Genomic DNA, 22,549 nt, shown 5'->3' with positions numbered 1-22,549 from the left:
AGACCTCCCAGGACAGTTCTCTGTTGACAGCATCAGAAGCCACAGACAAGCCCTCAAAGGTCATGAAAAGGTTGTGCTGATGTTTTCTGCACTTTACCCTGCCGTTGTCAAGGTGGTGAGATCAGACACAAGAGGATTTGTTGTTTTTGATTGATTGAGTAATGTCACAGGAGGTTGTGTTCAAGGTCATGGATGACAGTAGGACAGAAAAGTCTCTCCAACTCTCCACAGTGTTCTGTCACATATGGAGTGCTGCAGGGATGATGTATTTGTTTTAGGCCAATCAGGAAGTCAGCATCGCCCTGGTTCACTCGACAAAAAGCCAATGGGATTTTTCCATTGGATTTTGGATTATTGCAGAAAATAAGCTCTGTGGCAAACTCAAGTTTATGATACTTACACGTTTTGTTCAGCAAGATAATCTTCACACATGAACACCACTTTTATGATTTTTGAAGCGTTAATGCAATCGGCGGAAGTAAAAAGCTAACGTTAGGCTGTAAACGATCTATACCACGGTTGCATGAACGCGATTACACACAACAAGGCTGAAAAGGCGGATGAGTCGGCGTGATGGCATTAAGTAGTCTCATTTAGCATTTGTTGGCAACCGCCTTTTTTAAGACAAATAAAGGTTTCAAAATTCACGAGTGGGGTATTTGCTGACATATTTTATATGGTAGAACAAAACATTAAAATCTCTTAAAGGAACAGTGTGTAACATTTTGGGAGATCTATTGGCAGAAATGGAAAATAATACTCATAACTATGTTTTCATTAGTGTATAATCACCAGAAAATCATTGTGTTTTCATCAGCTTATAATGAGCCCTTCATATCTACATAGGGAGTGGGTCCTCTTCACGGAGTCCGCCATGTTGCTCCGTCATGTTTCTACAGTAGCCCAGAACGGACAAACCAAACTCTGGCTCTAGAGAGAGCCTTTCACGTTTTTTACATTACCTGAAGGCCACCTTAGTTCTCTACACGCTTCTGAAACTGCGGTAACGTGAGCTGCAGAGTGCAAAACTGTGGTACCACCAGCTGCCTTCTGACTTCTTTTGCTCCTAAAGTAGTGTTATTACGGTAAGGATGGCTTCTGAGCGAGACGAACGGCGTTACCACAGTTTTGCACTCTGCAGCTCACGTTACTGCAGTCTTGGAAAGGGAGGAGTGAGCGGAGGGGTACTCAGTTGGTTGCAATCTGCAACCACACCACAATATGCCGCCAGATCCTACACACTGTACCTTTAAGCTTGTGGTAACCAGATACTTTATTTCGGGCAATTTAACCAATTCAAAAAACCCATTGACTTCAAAGACGAGTGAACAGGAAGTGCTAAAATGCTAACTCATTTCCGGGTTTTAGGACTCGTTCCTGCACCATTCCATTTACTAGTTGCAGATTTTAAACTGTGCCCATTTTGACCCCTAGATGATTTGTTTTTGATAAGCCAGTGCATGCCCCGCCTTCACCCCCCCTTGCACTATGCACTATGGTAAGTAGTGCAGCTCCACTATGCAGCTGCTCAGTCAGACAGATATCTGCTGGGATCAACTGCTGCTTGTCCCAGCTGCTTGTGACCTTAAGCCTCTGCCGCTGACGTGCAGGGGTCTGACAAGAAGCTCCGGGAGCATTCATTTGCTGCTAATTCCCTGTCGCCATCAGTCTCCGAATGCTGACACACATACAGTACACACACACACACACACACACACACACTCGGCGTGGCCCCCGCTGTGCAGACGGTCCATCGGTGTTGCCTGCTGGGTTTGTCTGAACGAAATGATTATCACACTTCAGTTAGCACATGTCACTGAGCCCTGCCTGTGTCTGCCATGTCCCTATCCCATGCTCAAACACTGACATTTACTGACAGCAGCATTGGTCGCTTTATGCTAATGCAGATTGTGGGTGGATGTCTGTGTGTGGTCCGCATGTGTGTACGTCCATCCGCCGTTGTTTGTGTGAGCTCCGTATGTTAATTCATGATGCATTTTTTTTCATCCTCCCTGCTCAGTCACAGCCGCAGCATATCCTTTGTGTCACAGTAGAAATTCAATGGCCTGAACTGTATTCTCTCCTCTGCAGAGAGTGGTGACACTTACCAGAGGCAGGTGCTGTCCATCTTCAGCATCGCCTCAGGGATCTGTCTTCTCGGAGTGGCGTGTATGGCTCTCTACCGCCGCAACAAGTGAGTGATGCCAACCAGCACCACATTAGTAGAGTATGCCCCTGGCTGTGCAGAAAGAGCACTTTACTATCATGGCATGGAGCCCAATGAATTTCTAAGTGTGAGTCAGCTAGAGGATGTTTTATCAAGGCTTCAAATCTAAATTGTGTAGGATGCATTTGGGACAGATACTCATGTAAGATTTATTTGTAAAGTGGTTTTAGCAAGCAGGTGTGTCACAAAATGCTTCACACAAAACTAAATACACAGATAAGGCTAGAGCAAGTTCAAAAAACATTAGACCCTAAGCGTGTGTGTACGTGTTCGTGACTGGATAAGAGCAGTACCAGAAAGCGGCCCGCCAAAGTCAATTACTCACTGCAGAGTAGAGGAAAGAAAACGAATGTAGACAATGTGAAAGTAATGGCCGAGTGTAAAGACGGAGTTAATGTAGGCTGAGTTGATTGAATTGGTCGTCTTGATAAACAAAAATGGGTTTTATTTTCAACACTGTAGCGCTCCCAAGAAGTGCAGCGCCTATCGGGTCAGCGTGACCAGAGAGCCCCGGCTCAACGGGAGAATAAATGTACCGGAAATTATCCAAGTTACATTTAAGCTCTTTTCCCCAAATGCTGTTTGGCAGTGTAGCTTCTCTTGCAATAAACTTAAGTGTATTCTGCTCCTCAACAAAGACCTGAAATTTCATTTGTATCAGTACTTCACAGAGACGATAACCCAGTAGTGCATTCTTGATAGTGTTTGAAGACTATACAGAGGAGGTAGAGATAAGAGAGTTACTTATACATCTTTAAAGACCCAAAGAAATGAAAGTCAAAGCCTAGTTAATTATGTGTGGCTATAAAATTTAATAATAAGGCAGGATACGAAAGGGGCGCTACATATCACTATAGTGCTGATGCTTGCCAAATATCCTGGTTCTCATGGATTGGACTATGAAATTACCTTCATTAAGTAATAAGTACTGTATCATATTGTACAGCATAATGTAGTAAGCTTATTTAATAATTGAGCACACCCAAATTACAACAGACTCAGCCAATGAATATATTTTTTTACTGCTTTAACTGTTACATACTGTTCTTTTAAGTAGTTAGAAACCAAACCATCAGTTAGTCACAGTTTAGTTTGTTGTCCTTTTCAGCCAGTTTAGTCATTTGCTTCCTAAATTTTCACTCGCGGTGTCATTTACTCAGGAGACATTTAGCCTGCAGCCTCAGCTGCAGAGAGAGTTTAGCAACCTAGTATTTAAGAATGAACATTTAATGATGAATTAACATTTAATCCAAAAGTCTTAAGCATCAATTAATTTTTAATCCAATCAAACTTTAATCCAAAATGAAGGAACACTGTCATATTTTTATGTTTAGCATAGCTAAAAGATGCTGTTTTACTTTTCTGTCTCACATTTGTGTTTGTTCATAGGAGCTTTTTTATGGTTAAGATTGGAACAGATTGTGGAGGTGACAATAAATGTAAGATATTTATGAAGCGGGAAAGTCTGCTTAAGTCACCAGATGCACAGGGATAAATTAACACCTTCCCGGCACCATCAATCTGACATGTTCACTTCACAGCTTTTGATTAAACATGCATGCACATTATCTACCCATTAAAACATCCAACTGGAAATGTTCCTCGTAGTCCTCGTAGGTTTGAGGTATTTCTGGAAAACCGTCGCCTTTCTCTCTTTCTTTTCCTAGAATATTATCACAAAGGCATGTAATGGACGTTTCACGGTACATTGCCTTAATTAAATTTTCACTTGTGCAAGACATCTTCTCTCCTAATGCTATTTTTGTAACCAGTTTAAGCACCAGTTTCACCACCATCAAACCTTCAGCTACAGCTCTGGAAGTCTCTATGTGCGCTGCGAATTGACTGATGCTCATTTTGTGTCTTTAACCTTTCAAGGTGCTCATACATAAACAACATTTGACAGATGTTGTTAAATCTCAGTAGGTCAGGCAAATCAAACGTCCTTGTCAATCTCTTTTTTTTTTGTGAAACAAAGTAATAAGAATTCTTTATATGCTCATTGTCACACACGCACACATCTATATATATATTAACTTAACTTGCAATTTGTAGGTAGTAATGGGCTCATCAAGCTAGATTGGAGATACTGGTATCAAATAAAACTAGAAAACCTAAGGAATCCATTGGTACCAACAATGTCATACTAGCTTGTCATTTCTGCATAGTTGCAGATAAAAATTACGCAACACTAATATTCAAATTAAATTCCAGTGGTGGCTGTGTAGGATTGTTTCCGGCTCCTGTGATCCAAACATTTCCAATAACTCCAGTGTTGTAAAGTCCAAAAGTCAAAATGTATTGAAAAAAGATAGATGAAATCTTTTCCAAAATTCACAACATGTTTTTAGTAGGGCTGTCAAAGCTGTCAAAAGCTAGAGTGAAGATACTGGTATTATATGAAACTAGAAAACCATTGTCGCGAAGGAGGTTAAATAACGCTTAAAAGTTACGCTACATTTTGGTGAGGAAAACTGCCATGGCCATTTTCAAAGGGGTCCCTTGACCTCTAACTGCAAGATATGTGAATGAAAATGGGTTCTCTGGGTACCCACGAGTCTCCCCTTTACAGACATGCCCATTTTATAATAATCACATGCAGTTTGGGGCAAGACATAGTCAAGTCAGCACACTGACACACCGACAGCTGTTGTTGTCTGTTGGGCTTCAGTTTGCCATGTTATGATTAGAGCATATTTTTAATGCTAAATGCAGTACCTGTGAGGGTTTCTGGACAATATTTGTCATTGTTTTGTGTTGTTAATTGATTTCCAATAATAAATATATACATATATTTGCATAAAGCAAGCATATTTGCCCACTCCCATGTTGATAAATATTACATACTTGACAAATTTCCCTTTAAGGTACATACAGATTAAAAATGTGTGATTAATTTGCGATTAATCACGATTAACTACGGACACTCATGCAATTATTCGTGATTAAACATTTTAATCGATTGACGTGTGTGTGTGTGTTTATGTGTGTGTGTGTGTGTGTGTGTGCGCATGTATTACTCACATTTCACATTGTGAGGACTAGCCTTCCTTTTGCGGACAAAATGCAAGTCCCCATAATGTAAATCATTCTGTGTAAGTGTAAAGTATGTGTCAGGAGTGAAAGAAGGTCAATAAATATGATCACCTACCTTGCTATTACACGTGTGTATTAAGAGCTGGCCAAGTGGGTCATAGAAATCAATGACTGGACTAAAAACTGTGTGTTATCATTAGAGAGAAGGCAGGAAACACCCTGACCACAGCAAATAGCTAATAGAGCCAGACACTAGTTCATAGTGAAGGATATCACTTTGGTTATCTTTTTCTTTCTTTTTAATTGTACCCTTTAATTACAGTCTGTATCGTCAAAAGAAAAGTCAATCTCTTGTTCTGCATTACGCCTTTATTTTAATCGTAATATTGCAATCTCTGTCGTTCTCCCTGCACAGAAGACACAGGGAAAAACTCCAGGCTCATTTCTCCGATAGCCGCAGCCTGAGGGACTGCAGTGTGAACGCCTCTGGCCTCATGTCCAAATCTACTCCCAGGCTCCAATACAGCCTCCAACTCCAAAAGGTAAGTCTTAACCTAGTACTGATTTATCCACAGTCATATCTTTATCATCATTATGATCATCTTAATATGTACAAGTAAAAAAACAGAGTGCTTTGACAGGAAGATGTACGACGTGTGTCTTAATAATCTCTCCACTGGCTGAAGCCTTTTGTTCACACTCATATCTGACGGGCTGAGAGACGGTGGGGATTTAGAGTTTCAAATAAATGCATCATGTGTTATACTGGAAAAATCTGCTTGTCATGTTCACAATGACAGATTCCCGTGACAAACTGCAGATTGGAATTTTCTAATCTGTGGGGTGTCACATATCCTGAATTCACCATGCAAGCACAGCAACAATACTGTACAGTAGACAAATAATGTTAAATGGCACTTTACAGGTCGTACTTTACTCCTAGTTTTGTTGCATTCACTTGCTGTATTGAAAATTAGATTTTTCCTTCTAGTTATTTTTTGTGTTTTTAGAGCAGAAGTAAACAATTTGAGAAGTTTGTGCAAAATGTAACCTTCAACTCGGCGCATAAAATGAAAAGAAAAACAAAGTTGCGTGATTCAATTATTGATTAATGCAGAAACACAACACTGAGGCATTTTGGAGAGAGAAAAACTAATTTGGGCAGCTATTTCTCACAATGAAAAATCCCAAACAAAAAACCCAAAAGAAATGGCAGGATGTAGACATAAAAGAAAAAGTGGCTTGAAATTAATTAAAAGCCACTGACCCAGACATTCATAGCAGAGCAGGTGGAGGATGTTGATGGCACCGATAAGGCTGATGTCTCCACAGAATCCCGAGGTAATTACAGCCTAATGCACACTTATGAAGGTCTCATCAAAAGAGTGCAATCGCCATAACGCATTAGCACTTCCCTGAATGCACCCTCTTTGTTTGCTGTTTTCGAAAATAGTCACATTTTGTGTGCACGTTTTTTGATTCTTAATAAGATTCTATTTTATTGTTTTTGTTGTTGTTCAGTGTGCAGCTTCCTTTCATTGTTTGAGCAAGTTATACGCACCGATGCTCATATGCACGCGCTAATGTGCACCTGCTCTTTGTAGATGTGGAAATCTCCAGGTGTCACTGACCCTCACAAATTGCAAGAGCATAAATAAATACTTCACATCTTCTGCAATTTGCATAACTCTCACTGAAATATGTATGCGTAAAGGCTTGGCTGGATACAAACAAGAGGGCGGTGCGCCTGTTTGGTAATCATCACGTTTTTGTCTCAGACACATTTTGTATTCGTTGTTGCCTGAAATTCCTCATTCAGGTTCAGCCTTGTTCTGTCATTTCTGTGTTGCCAAATGTAGCCTGCACCGGAGCTCTTTAATAATGCAACGGTGTCTATTGTCACCCACTGAAACAAACACCCCTCTGGCTAGCCCCACCCACGGAACTGCAGTTGAAATTTTGGCTTGACAGCTAAGAAGTCGTTCCACATTTGATGTGTAGCTGTTAAAGCTGGGGAAGGCAGTTTATATTTGGTGTTTATTGGGCAAAAATTCCATAATAACTTTTCAGCATATTGTGAATCAAGTGGTACCCCAGGGTAGCCAATTTTCTGAAAAAAAAAAAAGTCAGAATTTGGAAATGCAGCACTCATCCTGCAGCTCTCCTCTTTGTCCTAAGCCACTCCCATGAGACAAGAACTGGCGTATGCACGCGCTTTACACAGTAACCTGTACAAATTCTAGTCATTCATTTCAAACATCATCCCGACCATCATTGTGATCCTGATGCTGTCATGTAGCGGCAATTCTATGAAAATTACCACTCTGTTTTCTTTGCAAACTTGTGGGCCTGTAAAGCCCTTTGAGATGACATATACAGTATATGACACATTCGAGGCTCTAACGAGCTTTAATATCAGCGAAGCTTTTCAGAGATGGAGAGAAAGTGTTGCTAATAGTCTGGCCTTTTGCTTACTGTAACTGTTTTGGCTGCGCCACAGCGGTGAGCTCCGTTTTCTTTATTCATCCACGGTGAGCTCACGCAGAAGGCTATATTAGTAGAGATGGAGAGAAAATGATGCTCCATCTCTGAAATTCGCCAATACTGTCCGACTGTTTTTTATAAGTCCATCTTCTTTTTTTGGTTGCTTTGCAGCGTAGGCAGTTGTTGCCAACGCTGGAATAGTAACTTTTCCTGCAGGATGATCAGTCTATGAATCAGGCTTTCATCGAAGGGACGCGCACGCGCATCTGCATTTCTAGAACAGCCAATAAGAACGCTCTCTCTCTCTGAAATGACCTGTGATTGGCCAAAGTCTCCCGTCAGTGGCTGGATTTTTTAAAGCCTGAAAACAGAGCCATGAGGAGGTGCAGAAGTCTCTCTCAGAACACTTGAATTACAATATGCTGAAAGGTTATTATGGATTTTTTTTGCCCAATGATGCCAAAACAATACTGCCTACCCCCGCATTAAGAAGCTGTGTTGAAGTCAAATAAAAAAATGACAGAACAGAGCACATGATTTCACTACTGCACTAGACAAATTCATAACACGCCCCACACAAAACACCTTCCACAGACACCAAACCGGTCTCAGCACAGCCCAGTTTAATGTATTTCAGTCAGCTATCGTCCTATAGCACAATAGCAGGCTATTATGTTAACACCATGACTATGAGAATGTGGTGACAGGGATGTATGAGAGCTCAGCATGCAGCGATGCCCTGCATCCAGCCGCAAAATGCTTTCATAGCTGGACGCAGGGAGGAGGCCAGGAGGAAGGGAAAAGACAAAAATAAAACAACAACACAAGCTATAATAGAACAGTGTGAGGGAAGCTTAAGGTGGGACGTGAAAGATCACTGGCTCTAAACACCCAGGGGGCGGCATGAGCTGAACACACCAAGGAAAGATTAACAAGTGAAACCTATTTTTCCACCGATTTGACACAGCGACCCCAGACCACAGCTATACTCTCCACCCACTCACCTCAGCTTGCAACCATCTAGAGAGAGGACATGGGCTGTGGGTGGCGTCCGTCCTACAAGTTCTCTGGGTTTCCTTTAAAGGATAAGTTAGACTCTACAAGGAGGAACAGAGCCGAGTGTTCTTAAAGAGGCTCAAAATATTCGCTGCCAAACTTCTCGGCGTCAGTGGTTTTTTTCTTGTGTGTGTGCGTTTGAGGCGGTAAGATGGAGGATGAGCGCAGTGAGCTGTGAACAACAGGCTGGCTCTGTCGAGGCAGGTGCACAGGGGAGGATGAAAGTCCATTTTGGTCAGTGTCTTCAATACTGTCTCTATGATAAACTGATGTGCCACTGGAGTATCTTTAACCTCCCCAAAAATGTGTCAACTCCCTGAACTCGGGCGTTATAGACCAAGACATTTTCCCTCAAGGTGTGCTGAGTAGCAATGCAAAAGACTTATGCTGACATCATTGTTACACAATGCATTCTGCAGCCGGTCTGAGCCAACTCAGGTTACTAAACCCCTGGCACCTTTTTTTAAAATAGACACCTGGGCACCTGCACTGCCTCGATACTGCGTGTACTTTATACAGCCCTGAACTATTATGTCCGACTTCACTGCGCACCTGCCCCCGGCTCATGCAGCATTCGTACATATTTGTGTGTGCCTATTCCATCTGTCACCGCAAATACCTATACATATTTGCACATCTGGCAGCATTCCTGCCGCATATGTTCCCTCCATCTGTAATTCTGAATTCGAATAGCCATGTGAATTGCACACGTACTTGCACTTAACTGTAGATACGCGGATCTGTAAAGTGTTTTATATGAGTCATATAGGACAGTATGACTTGTTTCAAGGCACTTTTAAGGGAAAGAAAGAGAAATGGAAATGTAATTGCATAGTTAAACACCTCCCACCTCCTCTCAGAGTTGAATCAACACCTCGGTGGCAATAAAATTGTGTCTCAAATAAAAAGAGATAGGGTATATGCACCCATGAGACAAACTGCACTGGAACAGACATGCACCAACATGAAGGAATAGGGGCACACAGGCTGGGAAGACAAGACTAGAAAAACTCAATTCCCCTCAGCCGGAAGCTGGAGGTAACTAACTAGCCGAACTCTAAGAAGAGACTGGGTCACCCCCAGGACTGATGCAAGGGCTGTATGAATACTGCATGGCCGTAGAGGATAGTAAGGGCCACAGAACAGAGCCTCATGTACAAAAATCCACAGAAATATATTTTAATAAAAGCTCTGGTGTGCCAAAAGGCTGTGTTCTCTTACACCAAAGTCGATTCGACAACACCCTGCGGTCATGTGGTCTCACAAACAGTGTCTTCATTCCACTTACATTTGAATAAACAGGCAATGGACAGGTTGAAATTGGCTTCCTGCTCTCATTTAGAGTATTTCCAAATTAAGAGATAGTCTGAAATGCATCCAACAAGGCTGACGTCCGTGCGGTACGCCTCTTGAAGTGGTGGGGTTTTATCGTAGCTTTAAAGACACAGAAGGCACGGAGCCATCCGAGAATTAACCAGGGTGCCATGAGGACGAATATTAGCCACTTGTTCATCAAATGTTGTGACGGCAGCTGGGATGATATGAAAGCATCTGTAGGTAGGTGATTAATAAACGGACAGGCCAGCGCTGCTTGATAATTAATAATGCTGTCAACAGTTACAAACTCAATCCTAATGTGCATGTCAGCGCATCATTCTAAAACAGGTGCTTAACATTTTGGTTTCGTAGGGCCAAAATTGTGTTAGGTAGTCACGTTTGAGCAGTAAACTGCATCTGGTGGTGGATTTATGCTGCTGCTAGTTCAAGAATGTCCTTCATGAAGAATGGTCAAATATCCCATTATGCACAGTTCAGGACCTGTTATTTGATGGTAAGCCAAGGAGGATTAACGCTGCTCTGAATGCATAGGTTTCTCCTTGTTATGTAGTTGATAGTCAACATATTGATTGATTTTTCTGTTTCTATCAAGCTCCTGTATTTTCCCTTTTTTTGTCTCTCCTTGAAATAAATCCACATTGTGTTTATCCCAAGGTTTTCACAAGTGGCAGTAAAAACAAGGCAAAAGTGAGATATAGGAGGGAACAAGTGAAATGGGTGACGCCATGCAGGTCTACCATTGTCTGCCTCGAGCTATTTATTTTATCCCCTGACATAGATATCATCCTCCGGGAAAGTTTACCACAGTAATTGTTCCAGAAAGTGAGGCGTTTTCCCCCTGCAGGGTACATGAGAGGGTGGCCGAAAATGATCCGATTTTCTTGCACAACTAGTGAACAGCAGTAACAGCTCCCTCTGGGAGTCAGGGGTGTGTAAGGGAGTGAAAAAAAGGGGCTTATCAGGCGTGAGCACCCTGAACCGGCTGTGAGTCACATGCAATTGCTTTAATGATGTAAAATCAGACAGAGAGAAAAAGGCCAGCGCAGGAAGCAACTGTAACTGGAATAACAGAATTATCTCATGACTTAGTGTCTCACAGGGGAGTTCTTGGGGCATCCGTGGTCGCGGTGCCGGCGCTCTGTCTGGGGCCTGTTGTAAGATAATGGCGTTCATTTTGATAAGAATAAAGGGGAAAGAATTGGGGGGGGGGGGGGGGGGGGATTCTTTAGGAAACCATTAATGTAATCTTGTGTGGGATTAATTCTTTAGTGAAGCGGGAGTGCTATGAGGGCCATGGTGGAGTTTATTCACAAAGCGTCCCCTCTTAATCTGCAGTTTAAAATGTAAAGTGTAATTAAAGACTGTCTGACTAAGGGTGGGGGGGGTACACATCAGTGAGAGAACATCCTCAACCTGACTGGGGACTTAAACCTGAGTGGGGGCTCGCTGCTAAGCCACATAGAGTATCCCCAGCGTTATGTATTATACCCCGGAGCTTGTTTTCCTGTGTTGACTTACATAATAGCTTACACCTGACCCTCTTGATCATTATAACAAATAAATCCGAGCTAATAAAGAACCTACATTCCTGTGTCTTACTCATAGCATGAGGATAATAACGGAGATACATCCTGAAGCCACAATTACCATGTTTTTCTTCTTCCTTCTCTTGCAGAGCTGCAGTTCTCACGGATCGTCTGTTAAGGGCAGCAGCAGCGTGGCGCCCGGCACATCAACAGCAGCCCCACCTATTCTCAGCAGAGCGCTGTCTAAAGGGAAACGCTTCAGGTGACAATGTGACATCCTCTTATTTCCTGTCTCATATCACTCACTATATCCAGATACGAGAGGCAGGCAGCCAAGTGAGAAAATGTAATCATCCGGCAACATGGAAAGAAAATATAGACCTCCAAGATAATAAACAGATCATTTCTAAAAAATTGTTAGAAAGATTTATGTTGATTATAACTGGGAGATACTATATATATCTTGGATACACTACCAACACCATAAGCTTTGCCTGTGTGCATGTCCTTAGTTAGATTCAGATGTTTTATTGGAGGATTATTGGTTTAGCTAGATTAATTAAATGAAAATTAGAGTCTCTCTAAATAGCTGGGAGTGAAGATGTCTTTATTTACATGGCATGTCCAGTAAATTGTGCAAAGTGATTAAATGTGTGCTCAGGCAGAATTGAGTCCTCGCACACTGATAGGGAAGAGGAGACATCCTCTGAGGAAAAGCGAATTTTAATGTGCAGAGAGTTAAACATTGATTCAAGCAAATTCCTTTCATGCCATCCTTCAAATGACAGAAGATGAACAACATTTTGCCGCGAGGGCTCTCGGAAGCGGTTGTGCTTTTGTGATCCCAGCCGTCAGTATCAAATGCTGCCTTTTGAAACTCCTCAGAAGAACACAGGGATGTGGGTATAGAGCGTGCTACAATGCCCCTATCTGGGATGTTTACAGAAAAGCTTCATTGGCTTTGATGATATGGGTGCAGGCACATTTTGACAGTTAATGACATTCAGCCACACGGCGTGCAAGAAGTCATTTCACAAAAATGTATTTCCCTTAGCAGCTATTACACTCTTTGTTGGCGAATCGCTAATTGATTGCTGCTAAAATGTCTACCTTTCACTTGATGTGACGGCGTTGAGAGGCATTGGAAGCAATTCCGAATAAGTAGCTGTTGTGAGAACAGACTGTGCACTGAGGATTCACACGTTTATTTAAAGTCTCATTACATCGCTGTGTGCATTAGACACACTTGAAGCGGTATATTGTGAGAACATACAGTCCAGGATGCACGGCGATTAGAGGCGGCTATGTTTGCAGATATAATGGGCGACTCAGAGAGGCTCTGTGTGTGTACAGACAGAGGGAGTTTTTTAGATGTCTGGTTGACTATGATGACAACTTTAGTGAAAACCCCACTGAGGCGGCAGTCGTTTTTCTGTTTTAATGGGCCGCCGTTGTGCCGCAGAGGAAAGTTTGTCCAAAAAGGTTGTCATGTGTGACTGCAGGGACGGTGCCAAAACGCGTCCTGGCTTTTTATCCTCCACAGTGTCGCGCAGGTGCTTCGCGGAGGGTAGCTGACAGTCAATCGTGTGTTCAGTTTGTTCTCAGAGTAGGGGGAGGCAGGGGAGAACTAGACTGTGATGGATGATGTTGAGATGCTTTCAGCTATTGACCTGAGAAAAGTGGTCCACATTTTGAGCTATCAGGAGAAATGCCCCATAAAAGCATGTCAATAAGTCCCATCAATATCGCTGCAAAAGGTTACCCTTGTATCATAGGCTTTATCATTGGGTACGAGCATGAGCAGATTGATTCACATGCTCGAATGCACAGTATATCTGTTGACCTGGGATTTTGCTAAAACAATGTAGACATCACTGAATATGTAGATATAAGATAAAGATAAAAAAAAAAAAAAATAACATACAGTATAGCCCGCTCTTAAACCACAAAGAAGAACAGTCGGATATGCTGTCACAATGGCGACGCAAACATGCTGATGTTAATGTAACGATCTTGCGTTGTGTTATGAAGACAGCACAGGCCAGGATTCTCAGTTGAGTTGGCTTATTCTGATAACAGACAAACAGTGTGGTCACTGAGCTGTTATGGAATATATATTTTCAGTAATGATGTTACGCTTACACGGTCAAGTTATGCATCACTCCCTTAAAGGCAACCACACATATTTTAAAGTGACAGAAAACTGAACCAAAATACACATATACGTATACAGCTCTGGTGCAATGGCAAGTGGAAGCATGTTACATTTAGCAGACACAAAGTTTACCTTGTTCACCATCATATATTAGATTTTTTGAGCATGCTAGCTTTTGCTAATTAGCACTAAACACAAAGTGCACCTATGGCTGATGGGAATAGTAGTTTTGCTGGTATTTGGCATAGACTGTATATCAGAAGTGGACGCGGTCACCGTGACGTCACCCATTGGTTTGTGGGCTACGGTTTTGAAGCCTTAAGTTTGGCATTTTGGCCGTCGCTATCTTGGTTTTTTGGAACCAGAAGTGACAGGAGAGGGTGGAGTTAAGTACAACCGAATGCTGAATAAGACATTTTTTAGGCGACCAAAAAGGTACCCTTGTGATTGACAGCCGTGCCCTAAAGCATACCCTGCTTTATGGTCTATTTGACTCTAAATGGGACCATAATTTACTAAATGAACATCATGCTGTATTGAAGAAGACTTGAAACTAGCGATTGAGACCATAAACTCATTTTTTACAATGTTAACTGAGGTAATAAATCAAGTGAGAAGTAGGCTCATTTTCTCATAGACTTCTATACAATCAGACTTCTTTTTGCAACCAGAGGAGTCGCCCCCTGCTGGCTGTTAGAAAGAATGCAAGTTTAAGGCACTTCAGCATTGGCTTCACTTTTAAGAACAGGAGTTTGCCGCCTGGTATTTGGTCATAAACAACAAATAAACTGTTTGACCTCATGGTGGCGCAAGAGGAAAAGGCAGGGGATCAATTCAAATCAGTAGAATGAATGTCTGTAAAAGATATTTCAGCCTGGACCAAAGACAGACATCCCTAGAGCCATGTGGCTAGCGTTTATGAATTAACACTCTCTCTCTTTGCGAGCGTAGTGCTCGTTGTATACACGTCAGCTGGGAAATATGAACATATCAATCATTTTGAAGTTCAACCATTTCAATTTTGATAAGTTCTGAATAAACTGACCAGCACAGCTCCCTCAGTTCCGCCTGTTCTCAAGCATATTTCCGAGTTGCTTTGCCAGCAAAATCTGACGGAAATAACACCGTCCAAGTCGATGTATAATCATCACACTGCCGGTAGTCAATCACTGTTGTCATTTGTGCTATTGTGGAATTTGATCAATCACCGGGATTCATTATTGGATTATGAGGAAATTGTAGGCTAATCAATATGCTCAAATTGAGTCAGTGAGCATGAGTCTTTCACACGCATACATTAGAAGTGCTGCGTCTGGTATCCTGCTGGTTCTGCAGAGAAGGGTGTTTATTTTTGTCACATGTCATCCTCCTCTGTCTCCCAGTGTTTTCTGACTCTGTCCAAAAAAAAGGCACACAGAGAAGAATTTAATAAAATATGTGCTGGATTACTCTCACAGCCAGGCTTACCCATTTAACATCAGGAGGCTGTACGTTTTTGAATTGTAAAGATAAGCAGCTGCCTTTTAGTTTTAGACCTTTGACTTTCAATAATTACAACAGCCTGGCGATTTTTGTTCACAAAATCACATTTGAATTTCTCCAGCTCTCAGTTAATCCTAATTAAAAAATCAGCATGCTAATAGCCAACAAAACTGACATAATTCAGCTTTATTCATATCAACTTTTTACAACATCAGTGGATGCAAATGTTAATGCTGGCGAAGACTAGAGCCAACATTAGCCATGCTTATTGTTCCACAGCCACGGACATTTGGAAATTATTATAGCTGAACACTTTTCACACAGTGCTCCAGTCAGCTATCAATTAATAACCACACGTCTACTGGACTATTGAGTCTACTGCTTGAATTAAAAGGAATGAGAGAGTTCAGTTTAAGGACAAGCTAGAAAAATCTGAAAGTTTGGACATCTTGATTAACATTTAAACACAGTCCACTGCTTCATACATAGACTATTTTTGCAATGTGTGGCTTGCCGCAATGCCAAATTATTCAAGAGCCAAAATCAAGCTGGGAGAGTGTTTTGTCGCTGATTTGTGTTTAGTGCTTCGATACAAACAAGTTCTTCACCCAGAAGTAATAATATGTCACAAGTTGCTTTTTGTGGTTCAGTTAAACTGACACAATCAAGTGACCTATTGCTCACAAAGGAAACGGTAGCAGGTGATCAATAAGGCAGACACGGTGCTGAAGTATATTCAAATTAACTGAAATTTCATACTCCCACGCGTGCTGTGGGAGTTGTTTGTTCTTGCGTGATATACTTACACATTAGGTTGCGATGTAGTGCAGTATAACTTTGATTCACATTTGATGTCACGGCTTTATTGCTGCAGACGTGCAGGGCTCTGCTTTGAAGTTGACCGCCTGCTGCCCACAGAACAATTTCAACACAGTGCGTCTAGGCAGGAAGCACAGGTTCTAAAGCCTGCCGCTTCGATCCTCGGCGGCAGCAGGATATCGACGTGTTCCGGTCATTTTCATGTGGGTACAAGAAATATACCCCTCTTAAAAGAAGATGCTCTTTAGCTTCAAGCAAATAGTTCACAAAAGGAAACATTTTAAGGACCATTGTGTAGCTTTTAGAGGGATCTATTGGCAGAAATGGAATATAATAGGGATGTTTCTAACGAATAATTTCCCTGAAGTTTAATCTTAAACTAGTTGACTCGTCGAAAAGTAAGAAACACTCAGAAAAAGCAATCGCAATGTAATCTTTAAGGTTAAACGTGTGTATAAGAGCCATTTGAAATCAATAACCAAATTATATTTTCAATGCCGCTGAAATCAATAGGCCTCATGTCCCCAGTGTCCGCGTCAACATTTATTGAAAAAAAAGATAGATTATGTGTAATCGAGTCTTGTTCTACCACAAATCCTTCTCTCCTTTGTTTGATTGAGTCAAGACAAATTACTTAATGTGAAATCTATATTGCTAACTGGTAAATTACTATTCTTACCACAACCTCAGTTTGATGCTTACACTTCATACCAAGGTCATTAATGCACAGAGTCTATTGAATGTGGAATATGATGCTTTTTTTTCCACTCAAACATAAAACAGAAAGGTCAGTCCAGTCTATTACACATCAGTGAACACGGGAGATGAGACACATTTAATAAAATAAATGAATTACTGTAGAGTAGTGTGTTAAATTTGTGATATTCACCCCCTCTTATTGGTTTCCTTTGTGGTTACAGGAGCAGTTCCCTTTCACTTAGTCCTGCCCGACAACGGAGGGAGACTAATTACTTCAGGACCCCACCTATTTCCAGAGGGAAACACAAAATATCGACAAATCTCACCGACGGATCCAGAGTGAACGGCCACGTCTACAAACATTTGCAGGAGGACGAGTCAACAGACATGGAGTCCATAAGAAGGTGAAACTTTTTCTTTTCTCTTTTTGTTAGTTTTGTCATGTTTGTTCCACGAAGAGGAAATGCCCTTTTCTCCGCTGATGTCAAATAGCCGGTTCAGTGATACCGACCCCGGGACTAACTGAGGTTAAGCTGGAGTGGCAGAAGGATAATTTTGTGAGAAATGAGTTTATGACTGAAATGCTCGCAGTTCAAATCCACGAACTAGCTTCATGAAATCTGATCCAGGGAAATAAATGAGATCTCCTCCAAGGGGGACTGTCACAATTCATTTGGAGAACACACTTGATCGCAACCGCTCAACAGTATCATGGTGCTGGGGAAGTCCAAGAAATGAGTGTGTAATCCTCCTCCCTACACTCGCCATTGGGCTCTCGCTGTGAATGAATATGTGTTGTATCTGCAAGGTTTTATCAGGGTTAAAAATGCAACAACGGCGCCAAAGCTAATTAGCAGATCACATTCGAATTTCAAGATGTCCAGAATGGGTTGATTATGGCTAATGCTCGAGCATTGTGTGGAGGCTTTGTGGGTCATATATCGCCTAAATAATTACATTTTCTGTCATTTACAAGCTAAATATGGAGCCATATTGTGTGACTGCATTCTTCTAGAACAAAACCACAAATTGCAACGGATTAATTTCAGGCATTGACACATCTTGAATTCTCCTCATGCTCCATCCTGATGTCGAGTAAGGACAGCGAGTTGCCCTATTTTCATGGCGATCATACAGTGAAGCACAGCCACTGGCGCTGTTTCCGGAAGCATTATAAAAAGCAGGGAGGACTTTTTTTTGGCAGAGCCACCGCTCGCCAGTTGGCTATCTGGGGGCTTAAAATAACTTACACATTTTGAAAAAGTACAGTCTGATGATCCTCGCTGGCATAGGTTCAAAAAAATAGCTGGAAGTGAAATCCTCTCTGACACGTTTGTTATCACAGAGGGATGTTCGCCCCGTGTCCTCAAGGAGGGAGGAGATCATCCATGTCGAAACAAAGTCTTTCAGTTAAGACTTTTCTTTCTGCCTCAAAAGATCCTCAGATTATGAACGAGATTGATTATTACGTAACATGTAAAGCTGGAAAACATTTATATTTCATTGTTCATTGAAATGCTAAGTAGAATAATGCCTAATGTCAAGTTCTCGTAAAATCAAAACATGGAATTATTTTTAGGTTTTATTTACAGATGCAGACGAGAGCTTCTTTAAGCCTGAGTAAGGCAGCCCCTATTTAGCATATGACTCAGGAAAAGCCTAATTTGCTGTCAGTGTGTGCAACTTGAGCGATGGCACTGTTATCAGAAACGTCTGTCGTTAAAGCAGTTGCGTCCCTCGTGCATTCCGCACACTTAAAAGTGCCTCGCAATGTTTCTATTAGCATGCCAACCTGATTGAGCGCTACAGCGGCTCGTAAGATACACTGCAAGCTGCCAAACTCTTTATGTGACCTATTTCCATAATTTACATTTTTAAACAAAGCTCCGTGGAGCTCAGCAGCTCTTTTCAAACGGTTGTGCTGGGGAGATCCTCCAGGAGCAGAACAGTTCCCCTCTTAACACACACAGAATAACAAATAAACAAACTACTAAAGAAACTAATGAGAAATCTTTTTTTAAAATCACAAAGGCAAAAATCTGTAGGCTATAGGCAGTTTAACCTAACACAGCTTTTAGGAGAAGAGCTGGAGTAAGAGGGCTTCTTATCTTTTGGGGATAAGATTGCGTTTGTACAGTTAAACAATTTAGATCTCATTAGCCGTTGATAATTCCCTCGCAGATCCATCCGTCGAGCTCGTTTCTCTGGCCTTCTGGAAGTTGATATGACGTATTTCTCGACTTACCAGCCATACAACAAGCTACCAAGCTCACAGCCCCCTCCTCCTCATCCTCCTCCTCCTCCTCCAGCCCCCACCTCTCCCTTGTTGCCATGGTTACACCCTCTCATCTCTGGAAATGAGAAATGGGAGGTGGAAAGGAGAGTGAGAGAACGAGAGAGAGAGGGGAAAGTGAGGAAAGAAGGAAGATTGTGCGGAGATGATGAGGGGTGCAGCGAAGGAAGGATGGGGGAGAAAAGTGTTAGAGGCGAGAACGGCAAACAAACACCGAAATACTCTTCCGTGTTTTCCGTTTTGTGACAACAAATCCCCGCAGAGTATTGTCGGTTTCATTATCCAGTGTCAAAACATATATTTACAGATAAGGACAGAATTGAAGGCAAATTTGCTACGGGAGTTATTTTTAGATCTGTTTTTGATCTGCCGGATTTACCTCCAGCTTGCTTTCGCCCTTCTAATACCGAGGGAGGAATGGCGAAGTAATTCAATTATTTAAACTTGGTTATGCTACAAACAGTCTCTGAAGACTGACAATAACACCGGCTGTCTCCTTAGGCTTCGCCGGGGTGAGTCGAAATGTGAATTGAGTCTTCAGTAACAATATTGTGCGCATTCGACTCATATACAAACTCACCCACTTGACGCTGGATAAGTTTCCCCGCTCTGCTGTATTATTTTCACACTGAACACGGTGCCCTTCAAGCTTGTCGGCGCTGCTTCGTGATACTTCACTCATACTTGACGGCAGGATGCATCATCATGACAACATACGTGCTGAGACTCACACCCCGCGAGCACACCTGCATTCACCCCAAATGTCACATTGTAAAGCCGTCAGACGAGGTGTGTTCGGTGAGATTATATAACCTAAAATTAGAACACGGATGTTCAAGAAGACACATTTTTCCATACACAGGCCGAGGTCAGGACCAGCTGCTGCGTTGCTAAAGCCTTAAATATCCGATAAGGCATTCATGAGAGAAAGGATTGTTCAGTTAAATATTCATGCAGAAACAATAGAGACTGCTCGTGTGGAGGATTATAAATAATTACGCGAGATTATGAAAGAACAATACCTAAATAATAATTTTTATTGGTGCAAGACGGAACAATGAGGGGAATTAAATGGTAAAAAAAGCACAAAAGAATGGACGCTTCATCTCCATATTCTATATTACTCCTCTTGGGAAATGAGTGTCCCGGACAAAAAGGTCACAATATAAATGACTTGGTCTCTCTTTCTCACCCTGCCATTTCTATTCTTTCTTCTGCCTAAAGGTGTGATTCTGCCGGTGGAAAGGTCGGCGCCCTCCTCAGCAGGACTTCGCTCTCTCACTTCGCAGCCAGAAAGGGATGGACCGAGGTCCCGTGCACCCGTCTGGATAAGGGAACAACCTACCTACCGCCTTCCCTGCGCACCCGCTCCGTGCCCATCATCCCCTCGCTACAAGCATGTGACCTCGAGGCGGGAAACGCGGACACGAGCGAGCGGAGCAAAGCGGGGCTCCTCAAGTGGCACCCGGCGCTGGCTGGAAAGACAGCGGCGCCCGCCGCGAGCAATTCTCCCTCTTCGTCCTGTGAGGCTGTCGCGCTGGCGCCCGGTGTCATGCCCGGCGGTGGTCGCCCTCCTCCAGCCACCATCACCGTTACACTGGGGTCGGAGAAGAACCTCAGCTCCTCGCAAACACCCTGCTCCATTGAAATTACAGTGGAACTAGCGCAGGAATTAAAACAGAAAAGCCTTTCCATCCCCGTGAAAATGTCAGGGTCTCACAGCGAGATCCACCGCAGCGGCACAAACAATCTCGATGCCGGGACTGCGCAGGAGTCAGGAGGGAAAAGCGTCCAATATTCAGCCAGAGTTGTGCACACAGGCGGTAGTGGGAGCACAGGTTCGAAGGCAGCAGGCCAAAGAGAAGCCCAGGGACGGTGCCAAGGTCAGATGTCCCTCGCGTACGGAGGCGCAAACTACTCCTTTGCCACCAAAGGACCCAGCTGCAGAGGAACTGGAAACGCTTATGCCAGGCCCTCCGCGAGCTGATTGGATTAACTCTGTAAAGCTTCAAAGACACTGTTTCCAATAACTGTATACCTTTGCTGGTGGCACAGGATGTTTAGCAGGTGGGACCATCTGTGTGGCCACACGGACCAATAACAGATGGCCGTCAATTCTGAAGGAACACGAACAGATTGAACTGCAGACGAAAAAAAAAAGAAAATACTGACATCAAATTATAAAGACAAACAAACACACATTGTGAATAAATGTGACTCAATAAGGAAAAACAAAACCGTGACTTGAGTGGGAGCTTGACTTAAACAGTGTATTGAAAAAAATGCCACTATTTAAAAGGAGCTTCTACTTAGAAACCAAAATAGTGTGTCATCTCTATGTTGTTTCTCTATTGTAAAGAAATGAAATTATATATGTCATATAATATATGTCATATAGACGTATATATATATTTGACATACAATTGTGACAAAATAAAGACTAAGATAACAGTGTTAATTAAGGGCATCTCAATCCGTTTTTATTACATGATGATGTGAAGAATGTCTGTGCTTGTGTCTTTAATATACTGAATATCAATATAAATACCAGATGTTAGTGTTCAAATCACATCTGACATCAAGGTTAGGGCAATTTTTATCTCAGTTTTCCCTTCATCTCCATGGCAACAGACACCTGTAGCATGCACTGGATTTAATCACGCACTTGTTCAGCTTTCCCCCATACCCCAACCCTAAAAACAGCCACAGTAATTAGCTCATTATTTTTGCTTCATATATAGGTAGCTGTTCTTCAGGTGTGTGTGTGTGTGTGTGTGTGTTTCTACTACAGTGACATTGTGGGGACTCACCTTCCTTTTGGGGACATGATGCACGTCCCCATAATGTAAATCATCACATTTTATGGAGAAAACTTGGTTTAAGGTTATGGTAAAGGTTAGGATTAAGGCCCTGACCCACCAAGCTGATGGTCGGCCATCAGTGAGCGTCCATCGGTCTAGTTTTTTTCAGTATGTCGCGCGTTGGAGGATTTTCGGCCGATTCAGCACGTTGAATTGGAAAAACACAGAAGGCTCTTTTCAATTTTCCTCTTCATCTCGTCTGATCATTCCGATACACGGATATTTTCGCAACGACATGGCCATCTAATGAAGCTAAGTAGTGAGTGAGAGTGGTGTGAAAATGGTCGGTAAACGCTGCTTTGTTTCATGTACAGTACATATAACAGCGGCAACCGCAGTCCTTGGTCTTCCGGTTTCCCTTTTTGAATGACGAATACAGACTGCCGCCGCATGCTGGTGTGGAGAGTTATTTCCTCTCACGCAGGCGCAGAACATCTGTGCTATCTTTGCGGTGTGTTCAAGTACAACTTTTTGGCCAAGACACCGGCCTTCGTCGCCGCTAGTCCTTTGATGTCGGGTTGGTGTGTCCCCAGCTTTAGGCAAGTAGCGGTTATGGTTCGGGTGAGGATAAGT

At 42.4% G+C, this 22,549-nt stretch overlaps 1 protein-coding gene across 1 annotated transcript in view; it reads left to right on the top strand.

Annotated features, from left to right (window-relative positions):
* nrg3b (neuregulin 3b) overlaps window positions 1-21,573 on the top strand; it is a 222,508-nt gene extending 200,935 nt beyond the window's left edge. Inside the window, exons 5-9 of the mRNA XM_037754700.1 lie at window positions 2,092-2,194; window positions 5,679-5,805; window positions 11,817-11,929; window positions 17,044-17,226; window positions 20,340-21,573. Coding sequence (XP_037610628.1) covers window positions 2,092-2,194; window positions 5,679-5,805; window positions 11,817-11,929; window positions 17,044-17,226; window positions 20,340-21,102 — 1,289 coding nt within the window. The 3' untranslated portion in view covers window positions 21,103-21,573. The remainder of the gene's footprint in view (window positions 1-2,091; window positions 2,195-5,678; window positions 5,806-11,816; window positions 11,930-17,043; window positions 17,227-20,339) is intronic.
* The last annotated feature ends 976 nt before the right edge of the window (window positions 21,574-22,549 follow it).

The sequence above is a fragment of the Sebastes umbrosus genome, chromosome 20 (assembly GCF_015220745.1).
Source record: "Sebastes umbrosus isolate fSebUmb1 chromosome 20, fSebUmb1.pri, whole genome shotgun sequence".
Classification (NCBI taxonomy): Eukaryota; Metazoa; Chordata; class Actinopteri; order Perciformes; family Sebastidae; genus Sebastes; species Sebastes umbrosus.
Note: the sequence above shows the minus strand (reverse complement) of the source record. Positions and strands in the feature narration are given on the sequence as shown.